Source organism: Eubalaena glacialis, chromosome 12 (assembly GCF_028564815.1).
Source record: "Eubalaena glacialis isolate mEubGla1 chromosome 12, mEubGla1.1.hap2.+ XY, whole genome shotgun sequence".
Taxonomy (NCBI): Eukaryota; Metazoa; Chordata; class Mammalia; order Artiodactyla; family Balaenidae; genus Eubalaena; species Eubalaena glacialis.
In genome coordinates this window covers 8510180-8525199 of record NC_083727.1, presented here as the reverse complement: position 1 = coordinate 8525199, position 15020 = coordinate 8510180, and the positions used below count along the sequence as shown (strand labels likewise).

Here is a 15020-nt window from a genome sequence, read left to right as displayed (position 1 = left end):
AATCCAGCATAACCTCTCCATCTCAAGGTGCTTCACTTAATCACATCTGCAAAGACTTTTTTTCCCCCCTCTGTATAAGGTAACATTCACGGGTTCCAGGGATTAAGACATGGACATCTTTGGGGGGGGGCATATTTCAGCCTACCTCAGCTACCATCCTTCAGCATCCATGAATGACCGGAGGAAAAAAACTTTTTCCCCAGCTCCAACGAGAAAAGTCCTGACTCTGACTGACCCTGCTTGGGCCACTGGCGATCCTTGGACCAACTGGGGTGGGAAAGAGGGTGGTTGGGAGGGGACAGGCCCCACTGGAGCCGCTTGGTTGGAGTAGAGGAGGGGGCTATTATTCCCGGAATAAGAGCAGGGAGGGGAGGGTGCTGGGCAGACCAAGGCCATAGCTCCATTAAATGGCGGTGGGGAAACATTGCAAAACTGAGGAGTAATTAAACATTAAAATGGTTGCAAATGGCAAGAAGAGTTCTGGGAGCTCATAGACCTTGCAGGATGAATGAAGAACTGGGGCCCAGGGGAACGTTTTCCCGAAAGGAAGGCCATAGAATTCTGCCTTTCCTGGGTGCTCACTGGGCAAGCGGCGCCTGCCAGGGCTTAACCGCGCGGATATGGTGTTTCCGTTCAGGAAAGAAATGCTGTGTTTCTTTTTCGTCAGTCGAGAATTCGTCTTGCAATCTTTTCCTCTTTGCAGAAGGACACAAGTCTGGTCAAGTTGTGGCCTGTCACGACGGAGGGCTGACTCGACCTTAGGTTGTGAGCTGCAGTCGGATGAGGTCTGCGAGGACGCTGCTGGGCGACGGCGGCACCTGCGCCCAGAGCGCGGACCTGCCCGGGCGCAGGCGTCCTGCTCGCCTCCAGGGGCTCTCCCAGTCCGCTCGGACGGGCGGCGAGGCTTCCAAGGCGGGGAGCCGACCACAGATAGGTGGGAATCGGGAGAGGGAGCCCTAGGCCGTGCTAACATCATAGAGATCGGAGGAAGCGAGGCCGGGCGAGTGCTCGGCCCCGAGTGCTCCGCGCTTACGGAGCGCGGCCTTTGAACCCAGTTCAGGCGCTCCGCAGAAACCACAGCCGGGCGCAGCGGTATCTCAGGACATTAAACCCCCCTTTCCCGGGCGCGGGGTGTGGGGAAGACCGGGGAGAGCTGCAGGAACGACCGCAACAGGCTGATAGAGGTGAAGGGGCCTGGCTCGGGTCCCCAGCGTTGAAGCCAGAGGTATTTAAGGTGACAGAGGGCATGCCTGGGCTTGGCAAGGATTGGAGGTGATGGGCCATTCCCGCAGCCAGAAAGCCGGAGAGCTTAGACAGCGGGAGCGCACGCCCGCACAGCAATCCCTGCGTTTCTAGACCCGCCCAGCGGTTTTCCCGGGCGCTTGGGCACCCTGAGCCGCGGCCCCGCGCCCCGCCCGCCTCGGGCCGTCACCCCGCCACCCTCGCTGCCCCCGCAGCCGGCACGTCGGCAGGGGGCGCCCGCGCGCGGCTAAAAGGCGCGGCCGGCGGCTGGCGGCCTCAGTGCGGAGCGCGGCGGCCGCGGCGCGAGCAGGGAGCGATCGGCGCAGGGCCTGGGCGCGCAGGCGCGGCGCAGAGCGCTCCGACGCACACCGACGGCGGGGACCCGACGGCGGCCCTTCTGCGCTCCCAGGCTCCAGCCCAGCGCCCACCCGGCAGCCGCCCGGCCCAGCCCGCCGCGCACCGCGGGCTCCCGATGGCGCCCGAGATCGGGGCGTCCCCGCGGGCTCGGCCCCCGCTGCCCTGGGCGGCGCTGCTGCTCCTGGCCGCGCTGCTGCCAGTCGTCTCCTCGGCGGGGGCTCCAGGTATGCGCAGTCTCGGCCTCGGCCGCCCGGCTCTCCGCGCCTCCTCACCGCTTCCCTGTCCGCCTTCCGTGCGCCGCTCACCGCCTGTCGCTCGGGGGACCGCCGGCCTGCGCTGCACTGGCTGCATGTCCTGTCTCTAACCTGTGCGTCCTCACCGCTCGCGAGTCGGGGCGCGGAGGGGCGGCTGGGGACGCGGGTCCGGGCATTCGGAGCCTCGCGCGCTGGAGGCGGGCCCGGGGACACGGTTGGTGGCAGGGGACCTCAGCGTAAAGCGGTTTCAACTTTGCCGTCGAACGCCCGGAGTCGGGAGACTCAGCAGTCTAACATTCCGGGAACATTCCGGCAAAGAAAAGAAGGGGGGAAAAAAAAGAAAAGAAAGGCGACCTCTCGGCGCTGCGGTGGGGGGAGGGGTGACGCTTTCCTTTGCCCAGAATTTCCCCGTGGGCATCCTTCTTTCCTCCAGTTCATCTGCCCCGAGGCAGGGATGCCTGGTGAAGGACGGCACTCGGGAGACCAGAGGGAGGCAGAGAGGCAGGACTGTTCTAGAAGGGCACGGGGAAAGCTGTGAGCCGCCGCGGGGCGATCGGGTACCTCGGTGCCCAAGGAGAAGCCGCGCTCTTAACGTTGCCTCTCGGTGGGAAGTTTGGAGCTGGGAAGAGGACATCTGTCTTGAGAGGAGGGAGAGGGGAGAGGGAGAGTCAGTTCGGGAGAAGCTCACCATTCCCCGAAGGCTGAGGCTGGAGACGGGGTGGATGATTTCTTTGGGGGCAGAAATGTGAGCAACGCTTTTCAGAAAATGCAAGCGCGCTGTTTTCAGATTTCTTGGACGTCTCCCGCAGAGCGAGACAAATTTTTCATCCCTAAGCCGTTGGTGGCCCTTGTTTCCACCTCCTGTGCAGGCATTTTCACACTTGACACTGCGTGGCTTTTATTTATGTCATCGGTTTGTAGGAATCCAAGAAGTCGACATTTTTGTTGATACTGCTCACTCCCAGCTGGGTTATAAAAATTCAGATGCGATTCTAAGGAGGGCTACTTGCTTTATGATGCTATTTAGTGTCTCGATTGCCCTCCTACTACAAGGGAAAGGGGAAAAGTTGGGGGTCACATTGCCTTCTGAGTCTTTCTGGTGGGTGCATCATGCATAACGCTTGTCTCAGGATTATGCCAAGCGCTGGGATGCTAAATGCCACTTTTTCTAAAACGAGGGTCCAGTTGTAGGTTGTTTTCGTCTCTGTTAGCTACTTCTAGGAAAGCATTCACTGAATATTTGTATAGTACTTATCAAGAATAAAACTATTTTAAAGCCCTTCAACTTCCCCACCTACAACCCGTGGCTTTTTTTTTTTTTTCCTAAATTAAAATTCTCTGAATTTGAAAGAGTTTTTGTATCAGAAAACAGACTGAAAGTGGAACCAGTGCCACACTGGCATTTTACAGCCTTGTACCTGTTAGATTCCACTGCCACCTGCCCGATGGGTTTACATTTGAGTGGGTCTGAAGTCTGGGTGGCTTGTGATCGCTCCCGGAATCCTGCTGTCTTCTGCCTGCTGCTCCTTGTCTCGCTTTCTGCTCTGTAAATCACTGAGCTGTGGAATGTTGGAGCTGGAACGCTTGCTGGCACTTCTCTCTACTGTGTTGACGTGGGATTTGCAATAAAATGATGACCAGACTAGAAGCAGACAAAGGAGGACAAACACATTTTGAAATGCATATCTACTGCATTTAAATGACAGAAGGAAAGGAAGCGATGTCACCTGCAGAGAGCTCCATGTGCTGGGGAAGAAATCAGGGGGCACGTAATTTATTCATCTGCTTCTCTGGAAGGCTTCCTGCCTGTCTTGCTGTCATAACTACAGTCACTGCTCCAGACTGGTACTCTGGTACTTACAGCAGGGCTGTGGACACACTGCTTCCTCTCTCACTGAATGAATGCATGGGCTTAGCAAGCTGCTCGAGTCAGGCCCTCTCCTATCCCCCAAACCTTTGGGACCAGAATCCCTGTCATGAAATCACCCAGAGCCATCTTCCTAGTGGCTGACCCATCACAGCTCGGAGGAGCTTTCCTTAAAACAGAGGTGATTTGCAGGGCATGCTGAAGATCTAAATAAACCCTTCAACTTGGTGGTCAATTAAAATGTAAAACAAAATAAGCGAGTGATGCACGCTCCCCCCCATCCCTACAATAAAATACTACGCAACCGTTAAAATTGTGATTGCACTGGCCAGTCTGATAAGATATGTTTTTCTAAAAACATGTGAGGACACAAATACTCTCATACATTTATAGTGGTTATCTTAGGATGGTTTTGGGTGATTTAAAAGCTTTTTTCTTTAAAGCTTGAGGACCCTTTCAGGGAATCCGCAAGGTCAAAGCGATTTTCAAAGTAATACTAAGATACTATTTGCCTTTTTCACAGTGTTGACGTCTGTAGTGAGGGTACAAAAGCTTAGTGAGAAAACTTCAACTGCGGGTGCTGTGGTGGGAATCTTAGCGTTGGTGCCATCGTGAGCTGGTAGTCACTGCATTTTTCAGGCTTTTGAAGTTAAGAAAGGATATGCCAGTTTCAATGAAGAATGTCCTTGATGCAACAGTAAAAATTATTAATTTAACCAAATCTCCACCCTTGTATGCATGTCTTTTTAATATTCCGTGTGAGGAAATGGGAAAGGCACATAAAGCACTTCTGCTGACTGCCCAAGTTCATCAGTAATCCTGCAGAAAAGCAGTTGTGTGATAGTTTGAGTTGTGAGCTGAACTAGCCGCTTTTTTTCATGGAATGCCACCTTTACCAGAAAGAATGGCTGCAGACAGACCAGTTATTTTGACTTGAGTATTTGGCAGACATCTCGAAAAATGAACAAAGGTGGTCTGCCGCTTTTGGTAAAATAACTGCTAGTATGTCTTGCCAGTGAGAAAATTGAGCTGTCAAGTGAAAATTAGAATTTTGCCATGTCACCTCCAACGTCCTAAGCTTGAAAGCTTCCCAATACTTGGAAACTTTTCTAACAAGATAGGTGGTGATATAAAAGAATATGATTTTGAAATACTGTGTTATAAAATGTGTCAACATTTAGATGCTCTGCATAAGCAAGTGAACTGGTAAATCCAAGTGACTGATGCACAGTGTTACAAAATCTAGCCTGGCTAAAAGGTCCATCAAAGTGCAAAATAGCCCAGTGGATTTTTAATGTAACAAAATGTGAAAAATTCTTTTTATGGTTTCAGATTGTACATTGTAACTAACCTTTAAGAAACTGCTACTTGATGAGTTTTGGTGTAGTATCAAAGATTTTCCAGAATTATCTGTAAGGCTATTAAAATACCTTTCCCATATCTGTATGAAGTCAGATTTTCTTCAGGTACTTCAGCCAAAACAACATACTGCAATAGGTTGAAGGCACAACTGGATAGGAGATCCCGCTGTCTTCTATGAAAGAGATTTGCCAAAATGCCAAAAAATGCCATTCTTCTCATTTTCTTTGTGTTTTGGAGAACAGTTATTTTTCATAAAATACAGTTTGTTATGTCAGCTTGTAATGGTTTACTATTGCTATTTTAACATGAATTAATAAGTACGTAGTTTAACCTCTTCCTAGATTTAATTTCTGGTCAGTAGATATGGACAGATAAAATCCACAAAAACACAAACTCTGTGAGATCCTCATTAATTTAAGAGTAGATAGGAATCTGAGAAAAGGAAGTTTGATAACCACTGCTGTATAGAAAGGATGTAGGTTCAACATCAAGGCGCCTGGGTTTGAGTCTCAGCACTGCCATTCACCTGCTGTGTGGCTTCGGGCCAGTTAGTCAATCCCCACTAGACCAAGCAAATGGAAAGATTCCTTCCACCTCTAGAAGCCCTCACAGATTTTCCTGTGGCCCAACCTACATGCAGCTCTGTAGGGTTCCCCTCCTATTTCTGTCCTCTTTGAGAGGAGGAGGTGAATACACCCTTTCCTTTTATCTTGTACATTGGAGCCCCTCCTCCCCCAGATGAAAAAAGTGTTTTATTTGTCAACTGAGCACACAATTCATTAGTAGGAATTAGAGGTTGTAATAGAATTGCAGAGTGATAATTTATGTCCTTGGAAAGTTATCACTGGTCAGTTCCAGAGCATCATTTTACCAAGACCATTCATAGCTCTATTTAAGACACAAAGGCCCATTCCCTGAAAACTGGCCCTGTTGGGGGTGAGGAGTGGAGGGGTGTATTAGTTTCCTGTTGCTGTTATAACAAATTACCACAAACTTAGTGGCTTAGAATAACACAAATTTATTATCTTATAGTTCTGGAGGTTAGAAGTCTGCAATGGGTCTCACTGGCCTAGCATCAAAGGTTTTGTTCCTCCTGGGGCTCTAGGGAGAATCTGGTTCTCGACTTTTTCAGCTTCTAGAGGTGCCCGCGATCCTCAGCTGGTGACCTCTCCAGCAATGGCATCACTGCACTTCCATCCATGCATCACCTTCTCTGACTCTGACCTTCCTTCTCCCTCTTTCACTTAGAAGGACCCTTGTGATTACATCGGACAACCTCCCATCTCCAGATTGTTAACTGAATCACATGTGCAAAGCCTATTTTGCTGTGTGAGATCACACATTCACAGGTTCTGGGGTTAGGACATACCCATTTTGGGGGGCCATTATTTCGCTACTGCAAAGGGTGAGGGTGTGGGTAAAGGGAGCCTAGATGCAAGCATTTCAGGAAAGGCCCCATCATGATTTGCTGATTAAGGAGCAGAGCTGTTTTCATTGGTCCCTATGGAATTTAGGAATTTCTTGAGTTCTAGTAAAACTTCTATTCAGAAGCTTTTATTTCAGTTAGAAAATATGGACATGAGTATTTAAACGTATAAAGATAAAGGAGAGAAAAGAATATATATGTATGTGTATTCACGTGTTTAACCATAGAATATTTATGTTAGGATACATCTGACATTGAGACCTTGGCTGCCTTTGGGGAGAACTGGGTAGCTGAGGGCAGGGAATGGATATTATTTCATTATTTTAAATAATTTTAAAAAATATTTATTTGGTTGCACTGGGTCTTAGATGCGTCAGGCGGGCTCCTTAGTTGCAGCATGCGAACTCTTAGTTGTGGCATGCATTTGGGATCTAGTTCCCTGACCAGGGATGGAACCTGGGCCCCCTGCATTGGGAGCGCAGAGTCTTAACCACTGTGCCACCAGGGTAGTCCCTGTTTCATTATTTTAGTAGACATATTTTAGAGCATTTGGAATCAGGGAGATATTGGTTAAACACATGGTGAACATCCTTTTTTCCTTCTAAGACATTATCCTTGTCTTAGTTACAAAGAAGATGAATTTAATTTAATTTGGGGGAATTGTGTTATTAGTATCATCTTATTAAGGAAAATTCTCCAGTATGGATCAGATGATTAAAATTTAGAAATTGTGAATAAGGAATTTTTGTGCCCCTGAGTATTAGGTGATGCCACATGGAAGATGCGGAAGACACAATTTTCTCCCAGTTCCTTCCTTTTTCGGCTCCTGGCCCGGCAGGCGGCAGCACTTGCGGTCCATGGCCCTTAGAGGGCGCTCGGGGCCTTCCCGCCGCGTTGCCCCGTTGCCGCCGCCCGCTGGCCCCTCGCGTTCCAGCCCCCGTCTCTGGGGCTTTACAGAGACAAGAAATTTAGGACACACGTTCAGTTACCTGCTTTGGTTTTCCCTTAGTGTTTGCCCTTTTTTTTTTTTTTTCCAATTTTGCTACTCATTGGAGTTTCCTTCCAATATTAAGCTGGGAAAGACAAATCACTCACTGAGAGTGGACATGCCGGCAAGTTAGCAATTTTCAGTTGCTCATTGGTGAGAAAGAATTTGAAGCCTAAACCTAAAGCTGGGGTCAGCGGCGCTTTAGCTGCTGGGGTACCCCTGTTATGTCTGCAGGTTCTGGCCAAAGCTGCAGCCGCTGGAGGATGGGTGAGCACAAGGGAGCCTGGGGGGAGGTACCTGCCTCCTGGACACTGCAAGTCAGTTTTGAGTGAGTTTTGGTGAAACTCTCTCTCTCAGTATCTCCCCTCCATGCTCACTGGATTCTTTTTGTAACCAGGGAGAGTCATGCAAATCCTAAGACGGGTTTAGAAGTGCGCCGAAATAACTGGAGAGCTGCTGATTCTTCTCCGGTGGCCTTCTGTATGTGGAGGCCATGATAAAATTATAACATCATCAGAATCCTTAAAGTACAGTCTAATTAATCCTGTGTTCATCTTTATGAGGAGTCCTTAGGTGTGCATTTACTTTCTTTTTAATATGAACTGGCAGTTAAAGGTGCCTCAGTTTACCATTTCCCTGTATGTCATTTCATTTAATTTTCCCTGCAGCCTTGTGAAGTTGGTGACGTCCTCATCTAACCCCGAGGCGACTGGGTTCAGAGAGGTTAGCTGGTTTTCCCAGAGTCGGACATCTAGTTAAGTGGTTGTCCTGGGATTTGGACTCCAGTCTTCTGGATTGAGATCCCATGTTCTTCCTGCAGACTCCCTGGCTCCCGCTGGCTTGGACGTTTCCTATGTTCCTCTTGGTCTCCTCGTTAGGCCGGTACAACCGTTTCTGATTTGCTGTGGATGCCCTTCCAAATCTGTGCTTTGGTCACATTGCTGTTGAGAAATGATTCTGTCGTACACGGAAGCATGTTAAACTCTGGTAGGGCTTAACTTCAGATGGGGTTTTAGTGAACCCTATTCCCTGTTACGAAATCGATTTGGCATTTGGACATAAGCAAGATCCTCATTGTGGGAAGTGCCCTCTACTTAGTGGGCCCTGGAGGCCAGTGCTCTGGGTCTAGTTTGTTACATGAACCCTTCAACCTTTAACACAGGGGTTCTCTGTGAATGTTTGATCCATGTGATGGGATTCATAACCCTGAACCGCTGGCCTTGGATTTTCACCAGAAGGCTCCCAGAATTCAAGTTTGATTACAGCAGAGGGTTAAACCAAACAACAATGCTGAGAAACAGGAGCTGCTTATCTGTGGGGTTGACAGATCCCCACCTGGTGAGACTGTAGTACTAAGAGCGTGGAAGTGTTTCAGACTTCTCAGAAGAGATGTGCCATTTAAATGCTGTGATTTGTCTTTTAGGGATTATTCTCTGGTGTCACATCTCTTCATTCACTCCAGTGGTCCTGACCCAGCCGCTCATTTGCACTGTGACCTTGGGCAGGTCATGACTCTTCAGACCTCGGTTTTCTCATCTGCACAATTAGGGGATTGGACTAGAGATCTGGAGAAGGGCCCCTTCCAGCTCTCACTTTATGGGAGTTTCCATTGGAAGGTGTCCATCCATTCCGCAAGCACAGGAATGCCAAGTCCAGTAAACACAGTCCGTCTGTGACAGCACAGGCATGGGGAGGGGAGGGGGGGGTGAGGGGACAGACAGTGTGATGCGTGTTAGGACTGGAAGGTCCAGGGCAGCTGTATTGTTTCGTCGCAGGCAGATGGCTGGCCAGAGCCAGCAGACACGGATCGGGGATGCACCTGTGTTGCTCTTGCGAGAAGGGTGGACGGTGGGTCCCTGCACCCTAGTGCTGTGGCTGGAACCACTTAGCATCGTAGTAAACAATCCGAGCAGGTGTGCAGCCACGGCTCCTAATTTGAGACGACACCACATGTGTCTGCAGATGCAGTCTCACTGACAGTCACCTGCAGCTGGACCACCCAGCGCGGGGCAGGGCCAAAGAGGCGGGAGACCTGCTTGGTCACGCGTGGCCTCCTGGGAGCTCAGAGGAGCCACCGGAGCCAGGTTAGGCCAGGTGAGGGCGGCCCCGGCCAGACAGGCCCTGCTGACTGGGATCTGAAGACCTGTTGACACTGACGGGTACTTTGGGTCGACAGAGGGGAAAGCTGCCGGCACGATTTCACGGGGACAGCACCACCCCATCCTCATAGTGTTTTATAAAACAAAATCCTCTACAGCGAAGACTCAGGCTCTCCGGACTAGCGATGGCCCAGCTGTGTGGTCGTCACACTGATGCTTCCACCTAGAAAGTAGAGGGCGTGGGTGAGCCTGTCACACGGAGGCCAGGGGGGCTTATTGTACTTGTTGTAGGTCAGTGTAAAGACAGCTTTACGGGAGCATTTCCCCAGCCAGAAGGGTCAGGACTTCGGACGACATTATGTGTGTAAAAGGTCATTTTTTTTAATGGTTTTTAAAAGTTTTTATTTTCAGAGAGTTGTAGATTCCCTTGCGTCACCCAGTTTCTCCCGAAGGGCACATCTTGCGTGAGCGCAGTGCGCTGCCCTGGTCGGGGAGATGACACTGGTGCAAGTCATCAACTCTGTTCAGAGCTCACCAGTTTCACGTGCTTGTGTGTGTGTGTCTCTGTGTAATTTCAGCACACGTGTAGATTGTGCAAGCACCACAGTCAAGATGCAGAACATTCCATCAGAAGGACCCCTCCTACTTTTCTTTTATAGCCACGCCCACCTCCCTTCTTCCCCTCCTCCTTGGCAACCACTAATCTGTGCTCCATCTTTGTGATTGTGTCATTTCAAGAATGTCATATCATGGACTTCCTTGGTGGTCCAGTGGTTAAGATTCTGAGCTTCCACTGCTGGGGGCGAGGGGGCTCCAATCCCTGGTCAGGGAACTAGGGCCAAAAAAAAAAAAAAAAAAAGTCATGTCATATCAATGGAATTGTATATATAACCTTTTGAGATTGGTAAAAGCCTGTTTTTAAAAAGTATATATTTTTGCCCATTCTGCTTGAGATCACTACAGTTAGTTTGCAAGTATTTTGTGTGTGCTGAGATATTATGGTGAGTAATTTGGCATGGCAGGGAAGTACTACGCCCACTCTGGTCCAGGCCACCTTACCTGGATTATTGCGATAACCTTCTCACTGGTCCCCCTGCTCCTGCCCTCTTCCCCCACACTCTGTTTTTAAAACAGCATCACAGTGATTCTCATGATGCATGAAGTCACAGAGCCTTCTACCTCTCTCACGTAAAAACCGAAGTCCTAGCAAGTTTTCAAGGCTACACGTGATCATCTTCCTCACCAGGCCTTCCCTCACTATCAGCTTCAGCCCCTGGGCCTCCTTGCTGCTTCCCTAATGTGCTAGGCACCTTCCAGCCCCAGTGCCTTTGCACTTGCTGTTCCCTTGGCCTGAACAACTTTCCATAAACATGTATGGGATATCCCTCACCGTCTTCAGGTTCTTTGTGTGGTATCATCTTCTTGTGAGGCCTCACCTGACCACTCCCCACCATTTAACAGTATAATCTTACCCTTACCCCACAGCACTTCTTATCCCAGTTTTATTTTTCTCCTCAACCTCTATCACTACCTGAGAGTGTGCGTATTTCACGTGTGTGGTGGTAATTGCCGTCTTTCTCCTCTGGAACGGAAGCTCCATTTTGTCAGTTTTGTTCACTGAATTCTCCCCATTGCCTGGAACGCTGCCTGAAAATAGTGGGTACTTAGTAAATATTCACTGAATGATCGGATATGCTTTCTTTGGTTTTAATTACATATGATATACATTCAATCTCTTTATGTATGTTGACCTGAGGCCAGCAGGATATGTGCAGTTGGTGGGTGTGGGGCAGGCCCCTGCATCCCTCTCACTCTAACCTGTGGAGTCAGCACATGAATTTTGAGGGGTGTTAGCTTGTGTTGGAAGTCCCGTCTGCAGCGGGAGTGAAGAATTTTATTCACATGGTATTCTTGTTTCCTAGGGCTGCCGTAACAAAGGGCCACAAACTGGGTGGCCCTTTAAACAACAGAAATTTATTCTCTCGTAGTTCTGGAGGCTAGAAATCTGAAATCTGCAGGGCAAGGTCATACTCTTTCTGAAGGCTCTAGGGAAGAATCCTTCCTTTCTTAGCTTCCGGTGGTTTCCAGAATCATTGGTGTTTCTTGGTTTGTAGATGTGTCACTCCAATCTCTGTCTCCGTTGTCACGTGGCATTCTCCCTGTGTGTCATCTTATAAGGATATTGGTCATACTGGATTAAGGCCAACCCTAGTCAAGCATGATCTCATCCTAATTTGATTTCATCTGCAAAAACCCTGTTTCTAAATCCTGTTCACAGGTACTGGGCATTAGGGCTCAACATATCTTTCTGGAGGATGCAGTTCAACCCACAACATATGGTATGCCTTCATACCAACACAGTTCCTTTTCAGTAGGTGAAAGAATTCACACAACTTCGGCACTGGGCCGTAGTTGAGAAGTGGGCAGATATGAGTCACTGTATTGCATTGTGTGCTGAACTGTCAACCCAGAGCTCCAAACACCTACGCACATTCAGTGAGCCTAATTCATAGATCCAGCCTGGCTAAAGCCTTCGTTCATAAAGTAAGTAATTAAATAGTTAAATCAGGTCTTCTATGGGCAAGTAACTCTGTTAGACTCTAAGGCACAGGCTACAAAGACTTAATAAAGAAGTTGGGATTGATGCAACAATAAATAATGGCATCAAATGTGATCAGTGTAGCAATACAGGATCATCTAGTACCTTCTAATCAACTTCCACCTGCCAGATAGAGTGTTAAGTTCTGAATGTTTTTACACTGATGCACATAGAATCGTAAGATCAGCAAGAGAAATCACCAGATGTGTCCTAGGACTTGGCCTGGCGGGTGCACTTTGAAGTTGACACAATCTACGTTATTTTCCTATTTAGTAAAAGTTGGGATGTGTTGCTGTCTTTCTTTTATCTAGGTTGTACTCTCTAGTGGCGTCTTCTAGGTGGTGTGATGTGGCAGCCTTGCTCTCCCAGAGTGTCTGACTCCCTGACATTCTTTGTGTTATGGAAAACCACCACGTTCTCTTTCTGCTGTAATACCTCCCTGACTCTGCTGTTTATAATACTATTTTCTACCCTACCCAACAATTTCTTTCTATTATTTTCTGATAGACTGGGAGGATTGAAGCATCTTCTTACGTTGAATAACTCTCAGAACCCATATACATACCTACAGCTATCCAAGCAAACCATAGTCAAAGGGAAGAGAAAAGAGGGGCAGAGAATACTAAGCTCCTTGACTTTCCTGAGACCTGGGCTGATCTTATTCTACAGTTGTCATGATGACATTTTGACTGTTAACACCCAGGAAGAGAGAGGTCTGGGAGATGAAGCACAGGCTACTGTCTGAGTAGATTGTGCGTCTCTTGTAGAACATGAGGGGTGTCTGGGATGAGTTCCATAGGGTCCGATGATGCTCTGAAGTTGTAATGAGCTTTCCTTGCAGGGAGCAATTCAGGAACATTCTGAGGGTTAAAGGGTAGGCTGGGTTAGAGTCTTAAGAGATTAAATGTCTTATTAGAATCCAAGTTGTGGAAAGCAGTGGCCAGTGCGCCACTCATGGGAGAAACCTCTAGCAAAGGCTGTCCTTGAATCCCACTGATGCCGTACTTTGTTCTCTGATCATCCTAGCCTGAAGAGGACCTTCTGAGCCCTGATAATGTTTATCGTTAGTAGCACTCAGCTGATATTTAATGTCGGATGCCCTTGCTCTTCCTTTTGGATGCCAATATAGTGCTTCCCTTAGGAGACTGAAGACCTTTGCCTTTCTTATATATCTGTGATTACCTCACTTGTATCCCTGGGCAGTGCCTTGCTTAATAACCCTGCCTCACCCAATTGAGTAACACATTCATAGATGTTTACCCTTGAAGGTGGGGGAAACCTATTGGAATTTGGGTAGAACCATCTGGTCATGGAAAGCATTGAAGACCATTTTAGACACACAGTTGATAGGCAGATTGAAGAGGGGAGATTGGATCAGATTACCCAACTTTCAACTCTCAAGATTTAAAAATTCTAATAAGTATATTATGTAAGCGTATTTCCTGAGATTGAGGGAAATGAGGACCCAAAGCCCTCTCCTGCTGTGTGAGGAGGGAGCGCTGGCCAAGAGCCCAGGTACTGGGAATCCTGCCGGGTCATTTTCTGTTGGGTTGTAATTGGTGACATTGGTCCTTCTGTGGCTCTTCTTCCTACTGTTGTATCTCACATTTATTGAGTGCTTTATGATTTTCTTTCACATTTTATTCTCACAAGAATCCTTGGAGGGTACCTATAGAAAAGGAACGAATTAAGTTTGATATTTGCAGCGTGAAACATCGGTGGCATATTTGCTTGGTTGGGGGGCTTTGAATGGGAGTGGACATGTCCTAATAACAAGCAGAGAAAAAATGAGCTCTTCTGAGCCTTTACTTGACTTGACACTGACGGACATTCCCTTCTTCCTGAAAATCTCTCCACTCCTGTCTTCCATGATGCAACTTGAATCCTGGTTCTCCTCTTTATCACTAATGTTTCAGATTTAAAACATTTTGGTCCCAGTCATCCTTTAGACACCAGTGTTCTTTGGGTTTCATTGGAGATGCTAAGTAGACAGTTGGATGCGCTGGCGCTCAGAGGAAAAGCCAGAGCTAGAGTTATGAATTCGGGAGCCATCAGCACATGGATGGTGTTTGCAGTCCTGGGACTGGATGTGCTAACTTAGAGAAGGCCCAGGAAGGGTACGCAGAGAAGAGTGGGGTCCAGAGCGGGGCTTGGAAGCACTTGAACGTTTTGAGTTCTGGCAAAGAGGGAGGAGCTGCCGAAGGAGACAAGTGATGGGGAAGAGAAACCAGGGAGTATGGTGTCCTGGAAGGCGGGAGACTGTGCGTCAGGGAGGACAGGAGAGGTACTTCCATGAGGAGCATGATTCAGCCGTTGCTGGAAGCAGCGCAAGTGAAGGACCGAGGAGGAGGATTTGGCAACACGACATCTTCCTGACACTTACAAGAGCTCGTTCAGTGCAGTGAGCTCATGTGTCCCAGTGAATTCAGCTTCCACTAATGACTTTCAGTTTTATACCTTTGGTTCTGATTTCTCTCCAGGCCTACATTGATTCCTTGTAGTTATAATGACAGCTGAGAGGCAACCAGGTATAGTAGGAAGAGCATGGTCTATGATTTCAGATAGTGACCACTGTCACTTACTAGCTGTGTGCCCCTGGCGAGTCACTCAACTCTCTAAGACTCAGTTTCCTCATTTATGCGAATGAGGATACTGTTTGGGTGGGCAGATGTGAGCTTTTATATACAGAATGGATAAACAACAAGGTCCTGCTGTAGAGCACAGGGAATTATGTTCAATATCCCATGATAAACCATAATGGAAAGGAATATATAAAAAAGGAATGTATATACATGTATAACTGAGTCACTTTGCTGTACAGCAGAA

The 15020-nt window shown here is 48.2% G+C and overlaps 1 protein-coding gene across 2 annotated transcripts in view; it reads left to right on the top strand.

Moving 5' to 3' along the window:
• The first annotated feature begins 1702 nt into the window (after positions 1 to 1702).
• Positions 1703 to 15020, top strand: part of FNDC1 (fibronectin type III domain containing 1) — a 95507-nt gene continuing 82189 nt past the window's right edge. For both annotated transcript variants that reach the window (XM_061207265.1, XM_061207264.1), the window contains exon 1: positions 1703 to 1823. In XM_061207265.1, the coding sequence (XP_061063248.1) occupies positions 1715 to 1823 (109 nt within the window). In that variant the 5' untranslated portion in view covers positions 1703 to 1714. The remainder of the gene's footprint in view (positions 1824 to 15020) is intronic.